This window comes from Trichogramma pretiosum, unplaced genomic scaffold, assembly GCF_000599845.2.
Source record: "Trichogramma pretiosum strain Unisexual culture from Peru unplaced genomic scaffold, Tpre_2.0 scaffold1, whole genome shotgun sequence".
NCBI lineage: Eukaryota > Metazoa > Arthropoda > Insecta > Hymenoptera > Trichogrammatidae > Trichogramma > Trichogramma pretiosum.
The window spans coordinates 682,828-696,323 of record NW_019641703.1 but is presented as its reverse complement, the minus strand read 5'-3'; the positions used below and the strand labels follow the sequence as shown (position 1 = coordinate 696,323).

The window sequence follows — 13,496 nt, the reverse complement described above, 5'->3', positions numbered from 1 at the left end:
GGAGAGCGGATACATAAACATTTTTCAAAAACTTCCGAGCATCGGGATCGGGAAAAATTGACTTGGGCTATAAGGCGAAAAAAAAACGAAATAAGCAAGATTAATGACTTCTTTCTGGCCTCTCTTTCGGAAAGTACGTACAGAAACGAGCAGTACAGCGTCTAAAGTGCAAGCAGGCTGTATACACATATATCTAGCACAGTCGAAAAGAAGTCGAGAAAACAAAAGGCGCGCGCGCATGCTAGCGAAATAAAAATGAGCGGCATTGTGTGTAACTAGTGGAAAAGCGAGCAGTGGCACTGTACGCAGCATCAGCCTGAGCTATCGATAGAACACACTAACTCACATGTACACACAAACACTCCCAGACGGCACGGCATGTAAGTAGTCGAGTCGCACGGCCCAGAAATGTTGTATACATATGCGTGTGTATGTGTGTGTGTGTGTATACGTAAGAGCTTTCGCGTATAGCCGAGCGCAGGAAAGCTGCGAGAGAGCGAAGGTCCATTAGCCGACTCGACTGTCTCCCGAGTCCATTACAAGATGAGCCTCGCTATCCCTTCCCATCCTTCTCCCACCCCTTTCATCCATCCATCCACTCGCGCTTACAGGCGCACACACACATACATACATACGCCTAACCTCTGATCCTCTCTCTCTCTCTCTCTCCAGCTGGCAAGTCCCTCGCGGGTGAGTTTTCGAAAGCTAAAGCGCGCGCAAGCACTAATGCTTTTAGCTCGCCCTCGCGCGCCCGCTCTGGTTCTCTTTCTCTCTCTCTCTCTCTCTCTCTCTCTCTCTGTCTTTCTACTATATGTATACACGTATAGACACTCTGGACAAAAACTTACTTTGTGTGCTGCAATGCCATTAATAATCACTGACTCTTGTGTATATAGAAGAGAGAGAGAGAGCGCGTATAGTAGAGATAAAGCAATGCAAAAGCGCGAGATTGAAATGAGAGAGAAAGCTTTTTAGCGTTTTTGTTTGTTTTTGAAATTTGAAGAAAAAGTTGAGAGGGTGGGAGAGAGAGAGAGAGAGTAGCTGATGGATCGGATGAGCCATTACGTATACGGGGTTAGAGAGAAAGAGGGAGAGACAGGTCAGCCGGGATTACATCGAGGCCAAGTGCTATTGCCAATCTATATAAAGATTTCCATTTCAACCCATCCCCTCCCTTCCGCCGTTTTTTTTCAATCAATCGTAATTAAAGCCATTACCGAATTGAAAACGTATCGAATTACCGATATTAAAACTTACATTATCAAATGAGTCGGATTCTCTTCCCCTCTCTCGTCTCTCTCTCTCTTTTTACGAGCTTAAATGCCTATCGTTCCAGAATCGAATCGATGAATTTCCTTATGCTGCATGGACTTTTTTCGCAATACAATACACGTATATAAGCTGCTACTACAAGCGTGCGAGGCCTCGCTCGTGCTACTGCTACTATACGCTGCCAAAAGATATTAATTTGCGAAAAGCGCGCACGTAAGCCTTTTATATATAGTATAAATTGTGCTGATACATATATCTCTATATATTGCGTGCGCGCTTATACGATAGTCCTTGTGATCGCGCCTGATATTCTCTGCAGCGCGCCGTCACGATGAAGCGAGAGACAACGATTGTACCTATCCAGTCAAAGCGAATCGAGCGAGCGAACGTAGTAGCGCGAGATGGAAGAGAGACAGAGAGGAGAGACGAGAAGAGACGAGACGTTTGGAAAAATGCAATAATAGGTCTTTCAAGTCCCCGAGATCAGGCAGTAATAAATAAATTGCTGAGGTTCGCTCGGTCGCGTTATATTAGACCATTCATATGATACCGATCCTGTACAGCATACTATTGAGTGTGTGCGGCTAGCTGCACAGAGGCTCGAGATGATCGCACTGCATCAAGAAGAGCATACAATGTATAATGTCAAGAAGTTGGCAGCTGCTGAACTATAACGCGATGGATATTGCTCGCACTGTTTGTTCTTTATAGGCTTATTTTCACAAGCACTTCAGTTAGAAGTAAAAATCGAGCTTTTTCCTTTGTCGATTTCAAAGTGACTTTAGAGAAAACTTGTATGGGTTTTTACTAGAAAATTACCCAAACAGCTTCACAGCTCAACATGTACTTTTAAAATTTGCTTACTTATATCATCTACTGTAACTATGTAAAAATGTGTCGGAGAAACGACCCTATATGGGCACGCGGTACGACGATATGTCTAATATGCAATATTACTGATGGATGTACCACGACGATCCTATACGCGCGCAGCATCTTGAGAGACAGGGAGAGCGAGAGAGATCCTGTGCGCGATCGTTATACGTTTAATATGAAATTCTCTCCGTTTCCATCTCTCTCGAGACAATTGAATTGGCCCCGGTCGTGCGCGCTCCGATATAGTATAGTGGTAGATAGGCTCTGCTCTAGCTATTCATATATATTGCCACTCCTCGCTCGCTCGCTTCGGCAGGCGAGCTTCGCATACGTATACAACATAGGAAGGATAGAGAATATATACGCACATCGGCCAAGTCAAGCGTATTTGATTTCGAGAGCACGCAATTCTCGGCCTGGCTGCATGTCGTATATAGTAGTTCGGCCGCGTGCGCGCCTCGACGTATACCATGCGCTACTCGATTATCCATTAAACTCGCGCGCGCGCGCACCACTCTCGCCACTTACGCGCCTATGTGTATTCTATTGTGGATTATCCTCGTGCTCGAGTCCTTGCGCGTACGCATTAAAATGCGCTTACACACGCACGCACACAGGCTTGCACCTGGACCCACGACCTTTCGTATATAATTTCCTCGTGAATGGATTAGTCACCCTGCTGCTGCTGTTGCTGCTGTACGCATGAAAACTCAGAGTTCAATGCGGTGTGGAGAAAATGAGCTAAAAAATTCGGGCGGCACACAATTTTTTAATATCACGAGTGTATGCGCATGCTCTCGTGCGCGCGTGTATGTGTACACGTGTAGACAGTTCAAATTAATAATAACTCGCGCGCGCAGCTACGAGAGATGGGTGCGGGTGTAGGCGTATGTTTATGCGGCGATACTGATACGTATAGAAGCGAAAGCATACGGGAGCTTGTATATATATTAATATTATGCGCTGCACATAAGCAAAAATAATGAATCTCCCTCTCTCTCTTTCTCTTTTTCTCGTAGTTCGAGCAAAGCAGCTTGAAGCTTCATCATCCATCTATTGCCAGGGCAGCACGCGCACATACACTCATCCCACAGACAAAGCACGCAGTATAGAGAGCACAGTGTACCGGCAACACAGTCTAGCTAGGAACGGGCTCGAAAGTGGAATATATAAGCAAAAGTTCGCAATTTCAATATAGCGTCCGTTTACAGGAGCACACACACACACATACACATACATAGGCAGGCGGGCACACATACGAACTACGAAGCAGCCCTGAGATTTATATAAGCGGCACGTATATAATAGAGCGAGTGAAGAAGACGCCGCATCATCCGTAATAATGGTGATGCTGTGTGCTGTGTGTACCTATATACCTATATCGGGGGCGCGCGCGCGCGCGGCAAGGACATGCCCTTATAATATCTGCGCAAGCACGCAGCCTAGTGAGGCGGGAAAAGAGCTGCTGCCGCTGCTGCTGCTGCTGCGCCCGTCGTCGTCGCCGGCGAGGAGAGTTACACAGACGCGCGGGTGAACTTTAATAATATTCCGTTCCATCAGGTATGGACCATATTAAGTCGTGCCTGCACACACAACCCGCGCGCGCGCACCCACGCCAACGCCAACGAGAGAGAATGAGACGTGTAATAAAGTGAGTTTTTAATTTCCAACGCCGAGTTGTGTGTGCTGCTGCTGTGAGAGCTGAGCGAGCTTTACACACCAATACCAATGTGGCTATATATAGCTCGCTGTCGGCCAGTATTACTAGATAAATCACCCAACAGGCAATAACCTCACCCCGCGCTGCCACTGCTGCTGCTGCGTTTTTTTTTTCTTCGCCCGCGTGCGCGAGCGCGCGAAAAAACGATATTTACCTCCCACCTCGACGAGTCGAATGCTTACATTTAGTTATGTATAGCTATATAGAGATCAAGACCGATTGCTTCGGGATATATACCGGCAGCACTACTGGAAACTGAGAAGTATAAAATGCAGTGCGAAAGCCGGTGTGTTGAACTTGGTGCGCCCACCGTCGGTGTCGGTGTGTTGTTTTTTTAATAAACGGGACGTTTGATTTGCCACGCCGTTGCGATCGTTAATAATATTATAATACCCATCAACTCGGGACGTCTCTTGACTTAATATAAGTTCACGTTAATTTACAATTCATTTTTTTCTCAAAAAAAAAAAAAAATAATAATAATAATAATAATAATAATAATTAACGCATTTATGAATGTAACATAGGTATTTCAGAAAATTTTCGGAACTTACATCGTGCAATGACGTACGCATTTATACACATACGTTTCGAAGTTGATTGGATTACCGATGCGCTTTGAGCTTTACGCGCGTGCTCCAACGTAACTATCATAGAAATTCTGTTCCCGATGTGTAATGAAAATTCCTCGCATTGTCTGTGTGTACACTGTATATGCATTGAAGCTGTAATACGCGCACGCACGCACACACACATTTCTTCGGAAGGGATTTCAATTTGCAAAAAATTTGTGTACACACTGTAACGCTTACGCACACTCGAAACGCGTATTTTTCAGACGCGTTAAAAATTCATGCGCAACAAAGTATTGTGCCGTACAATTGTGCGCGTATACGATGGTATATAAAAAAAAATTGTCAACACACCGGTTGCAGACGAATTTACCAGTTCGCGCGCACACGCAGCAGCAGACTTAATCCCTGCCGAGAATGCTACGCGGCGTATACCGTACTTACTACTATACGCACAAACGGGGACCTCCTTTTATTTTTTAAGCTCTCTCGAGCGAATTCAACGGATTTCACAGCCTATGCTTATTATTCCTTAATATAGGCCATTCCGACCGGGGCCTCTCCTCCTCGTTGTCGTCTAGATCCAAATACGTTTTGCGCAAATCCTTAGAGTCAATATTTAGATACGTGCGACGAGTGAAAAAAAAAATGCAGTTTACGTGCTACAATGTATTTGTGCTGCATGTGTGACCCTCGTCGCGCTGCTTTACAATACGGCAGGGACTTACGCATATACGCCGTATATATCCGCGTAAAAAGAGCGTAACGCGCGTAAGACCAGTGGCTCACGCGGAGGCTATAATTTATATATGGGGTCCGCGCATATTCGGCACATGCGGCCCTTGGAAAATCGTTTTGTGAATGGATTAATCGCAAAATATTGGGGTACGCGCGTATGATAGATACGACGTCTGGAATTGAAATTATCATGCCATATATAAACGTATTGTTAATTTTTTTCTTTCTTCTATATTTTTGCCTGTATATACTTTTTTACTGAAATGATCGAATTGTTTATTCTGTCGTTCAAATGAAAGGCTTCTCCTCGACTTCTGGGATAGTTTACCATGAACTTTCGAGTCCGTTGGGTATCGTACGGGTTAATCACGATCCTGCGATTGTTTTGAGAGAAAACAAAAAAAAGTAATAGTTACGGGTTTCTCATGACAAGACACTCGTTATGCACATGTTGCACAAGAGTAAGAGAGAGAAAGAGTTGATTCAAAATACGTCCACATATGTGTATAGGCTTTTCATCGAACGAATGTACACATCGCCCTATAAATACACGCACACACATGCGCAACCCCTCTTCTAACAATATCACGGGTACTTTATAAAATTATCATAACAAATTTAGCGTGGAGATGAGTGGAACGTACATATAATGCACGACGTCGACGACGGCAGCGGCAGCAATGGACATGCCATATACATCCACACTACACAGCAACATACTAACGTTGTTCACAAGCTGCGCGCAAAATTCGCTGTGACACGGTTGCGGTCACGCCTTTGCCCGTAGTGGAAATAACGCGCGCACACGCTATAAGCGTAGTTTACATTTACTGGATTAGCGGTCGGCTTTTATAATACGTATAATAATGAGAACGTGCGTTCTCGGCTATGTGTAGCTTCTTCTTCCTTTAATATTTTTTTCGTTTCGTTTCAAAACTTATATGGGTGCAGCCACAGAGCACAAGATAGAGACAGGAACCCTCGATAATATTCGTAACGTCTTGTCGCACGAAAAACATCTGGTTCGCACATCTCTCGCTCTCGTTTACGCCTTTTCTGCCCCATCGACACCGTCTGCGTATGTATGCGTGCCTATGCGTGTACGTCTTATATTCAGGCGTGCGGTTTTATCGAGCACGTCGAAATTTAATCGCGCGTATTATTGCTAAAAAACGTGGAGCGCTTGCGACTCTAGCGTCGAAAGATTAATTAAAACGAACGCGCGCCGCCGCCACCGCCGCAGCCGCCGTGGCTTTACAACGATAATTAATTAATTCTGCAGTAGCAGCAGCCGCACCACCACATACAGATTGTCTTCATACTCGTGTGTGTGTATACGTATAATTTGTCGTAAAGTTCACGCGTCGCAGCTTCCACATATAATATACGTATTCCGCATTTTAGGCCCAAGGGCATCGTCGTCGTATGCATTATTATTATATAAATATACATTTTCTCAAACGGGCTGCGTGCCACTTTCTCATTGCATTACGCGCGGTATTTTCATATTTAAATCTTATAATAATTACATTTCTCGCTTACTTAAGTTTCGATTATGATACTTTGTGTACACTCGAGTCGAGCCTTATAACGTTGCGCTCGCGCGCGAAAATCAAATCATATTTTATTCGCGCTTGCAGCTTCCCGAGTGCCCTGAGCTATTTAACCGCTACTGTATTTTCTTGAATGCACTGCGCATGACCAAGCGAAATTTGATTTTAGCAAGAATCAACTTCTCTTTTCTTTCTTTTCCTTTTTTTTGGTTTCTGAATCAAATTTGTTTATTCGTAAAACATCGAGCAGAAAAACGTGCGCTACATTGTAAAAACTAAATTACATACGATCGACGGGTCGTATATGATCTTGAGAAAATTAAAACTCGATTAAAGTTTTTCTCTTTCTCTCATTTCGTCCTGTGCAGCTGTTACATTATAAACGTCTTTATCGAAACGCAATCGCGCAGTGTATTTAACGCGCTGCGTTTGCAACATGCCCGCATGCGCATATGTCTAAATATAAGGGCTCAACCCCCCCGCGAGAGAGCGACAGGAACATAGAGAGAAAGAGCAATTATATCGTCGTCGTCACGTTATCGAATCCATTTAGCGCGACTCGAGCGCATTAACAGCAAACTTTCTTTCTCTCCACGCCGCAACAATCATACAAAAACGTGTTTAACTGACTCATACGCATTACCAGTCGTGCGCGCTGCATCGGCGGTCAATGCACACGCCTTGGTAGGAGGTCGATTTGTTTACCGGCGCGTAATAAGTCGACGATCCATCGAATTGGCCTTTACTCTCTCTCTCCGGTATATAGAAGTTCACGCATCGTCTGACTTATTTCCCAAGCAGCTCGATCATCGGTCCATTGCGCGCTCCGAGCTGCCGTTGTTCTGGTCAATCGTGCTTACAATGATTAGTATTTCGATGCATGAGCTCGATAATGGAAATAATTTTCTCCCGCGTCGAGGAGTCATAAGCGTGGGGCACGTACCACGCGTGTATTAACCAGCTCTGCAATCCTTCCTTTTATCCTTATTTTCATATGTATAGATCGCAGTCAGTAAACTCGAACTTCGTTATCCATCCTCGTTCGGTTGATTTTTGCATTATTCCTGTTTTTATTTTCTTTCTTTACTCTTGCACAAGCGGGCATGCGGAGTCGTGTCTGCCTGCCACACGCGCGCAGCAATGCACATTAGTCACACGTCCGCGTGCCTATATGTGTGTGCGTTCAGCGCTGATCTGTACGTGTATGTGTGTAGAGTGCCACGCTGATTGCGAGAGCTCGGTGGGCGCGCGGAGGCAATCATCGCTCCTCTCTCTCTCTCTCTCTCTCTCTCTCTTGCACACGGTAGCAAATCAAAGAGCATTTCAGAGCTCGCGGCCGACTGGAGAACGAAAAAAAAATCGTCCAAGCTCCTGGAGAGTTTTCAGCAGCTAGCTCGCTACGTGTATGTGTATGTGTGTGTTGAGTTTGGTCAGAATGCGTGGTGATTGCCGGAGGGCCGCATAATTGCACCCTTTGTGGTGGCAATCAGCGCCGTACCAACTTCTATACTCTTTTTTTCCCTCCTCCTCATCCTCCTCTCTTTCTCGCTCGCTCGCCCGCTGACTTGTATTGCCGTGTTCCATTTAATGTGTATGTGTGCGGGGCTGTTGCAAAACTCTAGGCTACAGATGCTCGTATACTCATGTGTATACGTATGTATAGAAAGTATGCGAGGGCGACGGTCGAGCGATTTTCACGCCCGCCTAGAGTTTTCGGCTAGAAGGATTTTCTCTGTGTATGTGCGTGTTTCTGGCTGCGATCGTGTAGCAATACATGCACACACACGTATATAGATAGCGGGAGCAGTAGCCGTTGTTGTTGATTGAAGCGAGCAACGCGTGTGCACCCATACAGCAGTCGAGCTCGTCGTGCCTTAAATACGCGCGGCATATTATACATACGTATTGTTTGCCATTATTTGTCTTTGCTCGTTCGTGTACACAAGCATAACACACACCGACTCATGAAGCATGTGCGTTGCAGAGCAACGATCCACTGGTGAGATTTTAATGAGGTCCTTTTATTATGCCGTTGAATAATAGACGTCGGTGTACGAAATATCTACCCCCCTCGGCCCGCGCCGGAGCTCCGTATATTATACGTGTGTGCTAGGATTAGGCCATCGCGCGCTGCCTGTTATTTAACCAGAGACAGAAATTGCACTTGCTGCTGCTGCTGCCGCTGACGCTGCTGCGCACGTTGAGCGTCGATCGTTAATTCAATTAGCGCCGGGCGCGAATAAGAGAGAGAGAATATTGATTCGATGCTCGTGCTCTGAATACTGATCGGGATCTGATACTTTCTATAGATATAACGTATACATATAAATCATATAAAAAACCCGCCGCACCGTCGACCCTCCTCCCCGCATGCGCTCAATTCTCGATGAATGTACTATATCTATACGTATAAAAAATCTTTAAAATTTTTCAGCCTGGCAAAATCCATTCAAGTCTAATTCTTTCCCTCCAAGCAGTTCGCCCCATCGTCGTCGTCGTCGTCGTCGTCGTCACGCGGCAGCTCTCTCGTCTTGGAAGATCAGGGTCAACTCTGCTCTTGATTTCGTTATTCACGCCTGTCTGCCGCTGCTCCTCTCTGCTCTCGGTAAGTTTTATATAAATCCTAAGAAAATTTTCTTAACGATCCAGGATACCGTATTATGTAATTAAGGAGCACAAAAAAAGAAAAGAAGAGAAGTCCGCAGACGCGGCTCAAAGCCGGCATCGATTCAATCCCTGATTTAAAGCGATTATTATTAATTACCGAATCTATGGTTGATTTTATGTACGGCGCTGCAGTGTACTGTACCGTATTTGTACTGTCGACGACGGCAGGGCGCTGCTGCTATATATATAGAGCTGAGAGAGCTGAGCATTGGCGCGTATACACATAGAGGAGACGTCTGATTTACAAAGGGGCTGTTGATTGGGACCCGGGTGCCCGCAGCGATGCCAGCTACGGCTGAGCATCGTCATCATCATCATCGTCGCCGTCGTCAGAAACAGCAGTGTACCCGGCCAAATTGAATTTTTTCCCTTTCAAAGAAATATATAGTATAGTATCGAAGCCTCGTAATGCACGCGTACATGCCCGATGGCACCAGCTCGCACTCATCGCGCTGTATGATCGCATATGTACCGCCGCTGCGTACACAGCATTTATAATTACATATCAGAAGTGTATCGCGCGCGAGCATAGACGAAGCTCACGCTGCATATCGATGGAAAGGGTATTATACTATAATATAGGAGAAAGGGGGGGGGGCGGGGGTCGATGGTGAATCCGTAGGGTGGATTATATAGACGACTATGAATAATTCAATCTGCGAAAGGTTAAAATAATTGTTCCACCTTGTATTGAATTAATTGGCTTGATCGATTCCTGCGCCCGTTATATAGATGCGCTGCAGCCAAAGCAGCAGCAAGGCTATGGCTGCACGGATTGAATTGTATGTATAATTCGCGTTTAGCTATACCACCGCCTATATAATGGCCTGTATATTATATATAGATGCGTGTGTGCTATATAAGCTAGCTCGATGCGACGCAATTCGCAATGCGCCACCACTGAAGCCCCAATAAGGTCGCCTGTTCTATATACTTTGGATTATAGCGTATCGAATAAATTATCGATCACGTACTATATAATATAATATGCCAGGTGCACTTACGCACGAATCTAATCACGCGCGCATTCGTTAAAAAAACGCTTATTACGCTAATCGAGGTCGTAAAAGTGCGTTTATAAATAATACATTACCTGAGAACGTAACGACGTGACTCTTTTGGCTCGAGTATACCCATATACCAAATATGACGAGTGTTAAGTCGAGAAGAGAGGAGAATTGCTGCGCAGTTCAACTCTCTAACTCGCGCATAAAATACCACCCGCATCATCTTCGCGCAGTCATCATCATTAAACGAGTAGGAGGAAAAAGTAAGCGAGCGAGAGATGCTTATACGGAGGAAAGACAAACATGCGCTTCGCGAAGCTTAAAACAGTCTCTGCAGCTAGCGCGTGCGAAAGATATTGTTTCGCTCGTTCGCCTAATTGTCCGTGGACTTCCGCTTCGTTAAACGTGTGGAAAGACAGCCGAGCCAAGCATAGCTGAGGAGGGGGAGAAAGAAGAACATTCAACTCACAGCACAACACAGCACAGCACACACACACGTATACAGGTACAGGGAAGATGTTCTTCTTTTTTTTTTGCCTTTTTTCATTTCGACTCGAGCCTCGCACGACTGGGTGTTGAAAGAGTCTTGATGATGCAATCAAGAGGCATGATTTCCATCGGGGCAAGTCTCTTGTGCTCCTCTGATGAGATGTAGTTTCTCTTTACCGGAAGACTTTTTGTTCGGACTTGATTGGGCTCGCTATACTGCAGCGGCACAAGCTACCCCGGAGTTTGGCTACCGAGGCGGCTCGTACTTTTTTCTCCCTTTCTCTCTCTTTTTTTTTTATTTTTCGTTCGATGATTGTTACGGCTACACCGAACTTTTTATTTGCTCTTTACATTTTTCCTCCCCGCAGCAGCAGCGAGGGAGAGAGCGAGAGGTTTTTTCGGATTAACTTGGCAAATTTAGCTCACGCGCACTGCGCTATTGCAGTGTCGTTTGACAAATTTGAAAAATATAACGTGTTACCGGATAGAGAGCTCGCCGAGGCTTACGAGAGAGCGTCGTGCCTTCTTTCTGTGTACCCTCGTCTTTCCCCGCTCCTCTTACACGTAGGCTTAACCCTGTCGCGCTCGGTGTAATCCAGAATTATGGTGATTCGCGAGCGCGCGAATGGACGGACGAGAAAGAGAAAAAGAAACTAGAATAACTCATGAGCGAGGGACTGTATATTAAGAATCCGACGTCTTCTCATTTAACAACTTCGCTTTATTTTTTTGAATCCAAAAACCAACCATCGCATTTATCGTAACAAATCGTGCGTTATGAAAGACAATTAGCCCGCATAGATTATAAAAGAGAAGAATAAAAGAGAAGATAGTTTCAAAAAGGATCTGGCCATTAACTCAATTAATCTACATACATTTTTTCTATGCCTTTATCAACTCTAGGGCAAATCTAGATTTATTTATCATGTGAGATGAGTAAAAAAAAATTATTCTTAACTTTTGGGATTGACTTTCAAATTTTACATGAATAGACAAAAAACTGACAACAAAACCTCACAGCTGAAAAATTCCACGAGAACACGTATCGCATTGCATGAAAATTTAAATGCTCAAACCAGTACGTTAAAGCAACGAATAAGCTCCATTAAAAGCGAAAAAAAACTTCGCGCGTGCACTAGGCATAATGAATTTAATTCCGACCGCCGCAAGAGACAGACTAAAGCATTATATACTGTATGCATTATATTCGTCAGCTTCCGTGCTATATGAAATACGCGCTGCATACGTGTGATATGTAACGTTGATCATGATAAACACAAAAAAGTGGCAGTGAACAGAGAGGAAGAGAAACAGAGGTTATTACGAACTCTCTCTCTCCCTCTCTCTCTCCCTCTCTCTCTCTCTCTCGCTCGTGCTAAATTTCCACCGGTAGCATAACCAGTAGCCACGCAGCGACAGATGCTTTATATGACTAAACGTCGTCGTCATCGTTATTATATATCCATCAGACGATCATTTTACATTCTTTCTTTTCCTTTTTTTTTTATACGTCTCGTCGAGAAGTAGTTCCGGATAAATATTACATTTGCACGCGAGGCACTAATGATCGCATAACACATTGAAACATTTATTTTTATTTTTTCATGATATATAGATGTATCACGGGGCTGAACGCGAGCTTTTTTTTCTAAATTAATCGTCGGTGTACTGCACGCACGAATGAATTGGCGTGTGCGCGCGCTCGGGCTCGTAGAGTCGATGTCCCGCGATGCGTGGCTTCGGAATTTTAATCGATCAAACCAGAGAAAGAGAGACAGACTTCGATGAGTTGATTGATTGTACGAGATAATAAACTCGACGATGTTGACCTGATTGAAAACGTTATATCTTACACAAGGATGAAACTTCTCATCCCTCTTTTTTGTTGTTCTTGTTTCGACTCGCAGAAAAAAAGGATGAATTTATTATACATACGGATTGATTAAGAACAAAACAAAAAGTATATCCTTTGAAAGGGTCTAGTTTGTGGTCTAATAGCTGGATCGCGAGCGCATGTATAATATAATAAATATATACGACGACGGGCTTTTATGCGCCCATAATACGTGTCGCTAAGAAAAGTCACTTTTTTTAATGAAGCCCAAGAGACAGTTTTTTTAGCCGGTGCTGCAGATGTTCGCAGCTCTCATCACACGTGCGTTATAATGACTATACGGTATAGATATATGTGTGTAACTCTTTTGCGGTCTTAGACGTACGAGTTTACGCACACATATTATATACAAACGGATCCTCGCATAGAGCGCAGCATATTCTCGAGCTTGTTTTCAAACGCGTACACATATACGTGCGATTCGAGTCATTAATTTCAAGACTTTCGAGACTCATCGTTCCTAAGGATACGCTTCTCAAAAGCTCCGCACGCACACACTATATAAGCACACATGCAAATTTCAAAACACTCCTGAGTCCCTCTTCTTTTTTCTCCTTTACTTCTGTAATTGCGTATCAACGCGGGTCCGCGCTAAAGCCTTTATAACGAGCCTGCGGGCCTTTAATATACTCGGCATAGCTTTAGCTCAACCCTCGTAGGGAGCACATACACACACACACATACGAGCTCGAGAGTCGAAGATCAACG

General features: G+C 44.5%; 2 protein-coding genes across 3 annotated transcripts in view; one reads left to right on the top strand and one right to left on the bottom strand.

Annotated features, from left to right (window-relative positions):
- LOC106656216 overlaps positions 1 to 13,496 on the top strand; it is a 148,558-nt gene that overhangs the window by 24,709 nt on the left and 110,353 nt on the right. Inside the window, exon 2 of the mRNA XM_023462787.1 lies at positions 9,166 to 9,336. Coding sequence (XP_023318555.1) covers positions 9,166 to 9,336 — 171 coding nt within the window. The remainder of the gene's footprint in view (positions 1 to 9,165; positions 9,337 to 13,496) is intronic.
- The window catches only part of LOC106654688 (LIM domain transcription factor LMO4-B-like), a 103,558-nt gene that overhangs the window by 25,191 nt on the left and 64,871 nt on the right, over positions 1 to 13,496 (bottom strand). The window lies entirely within an intron of this gene.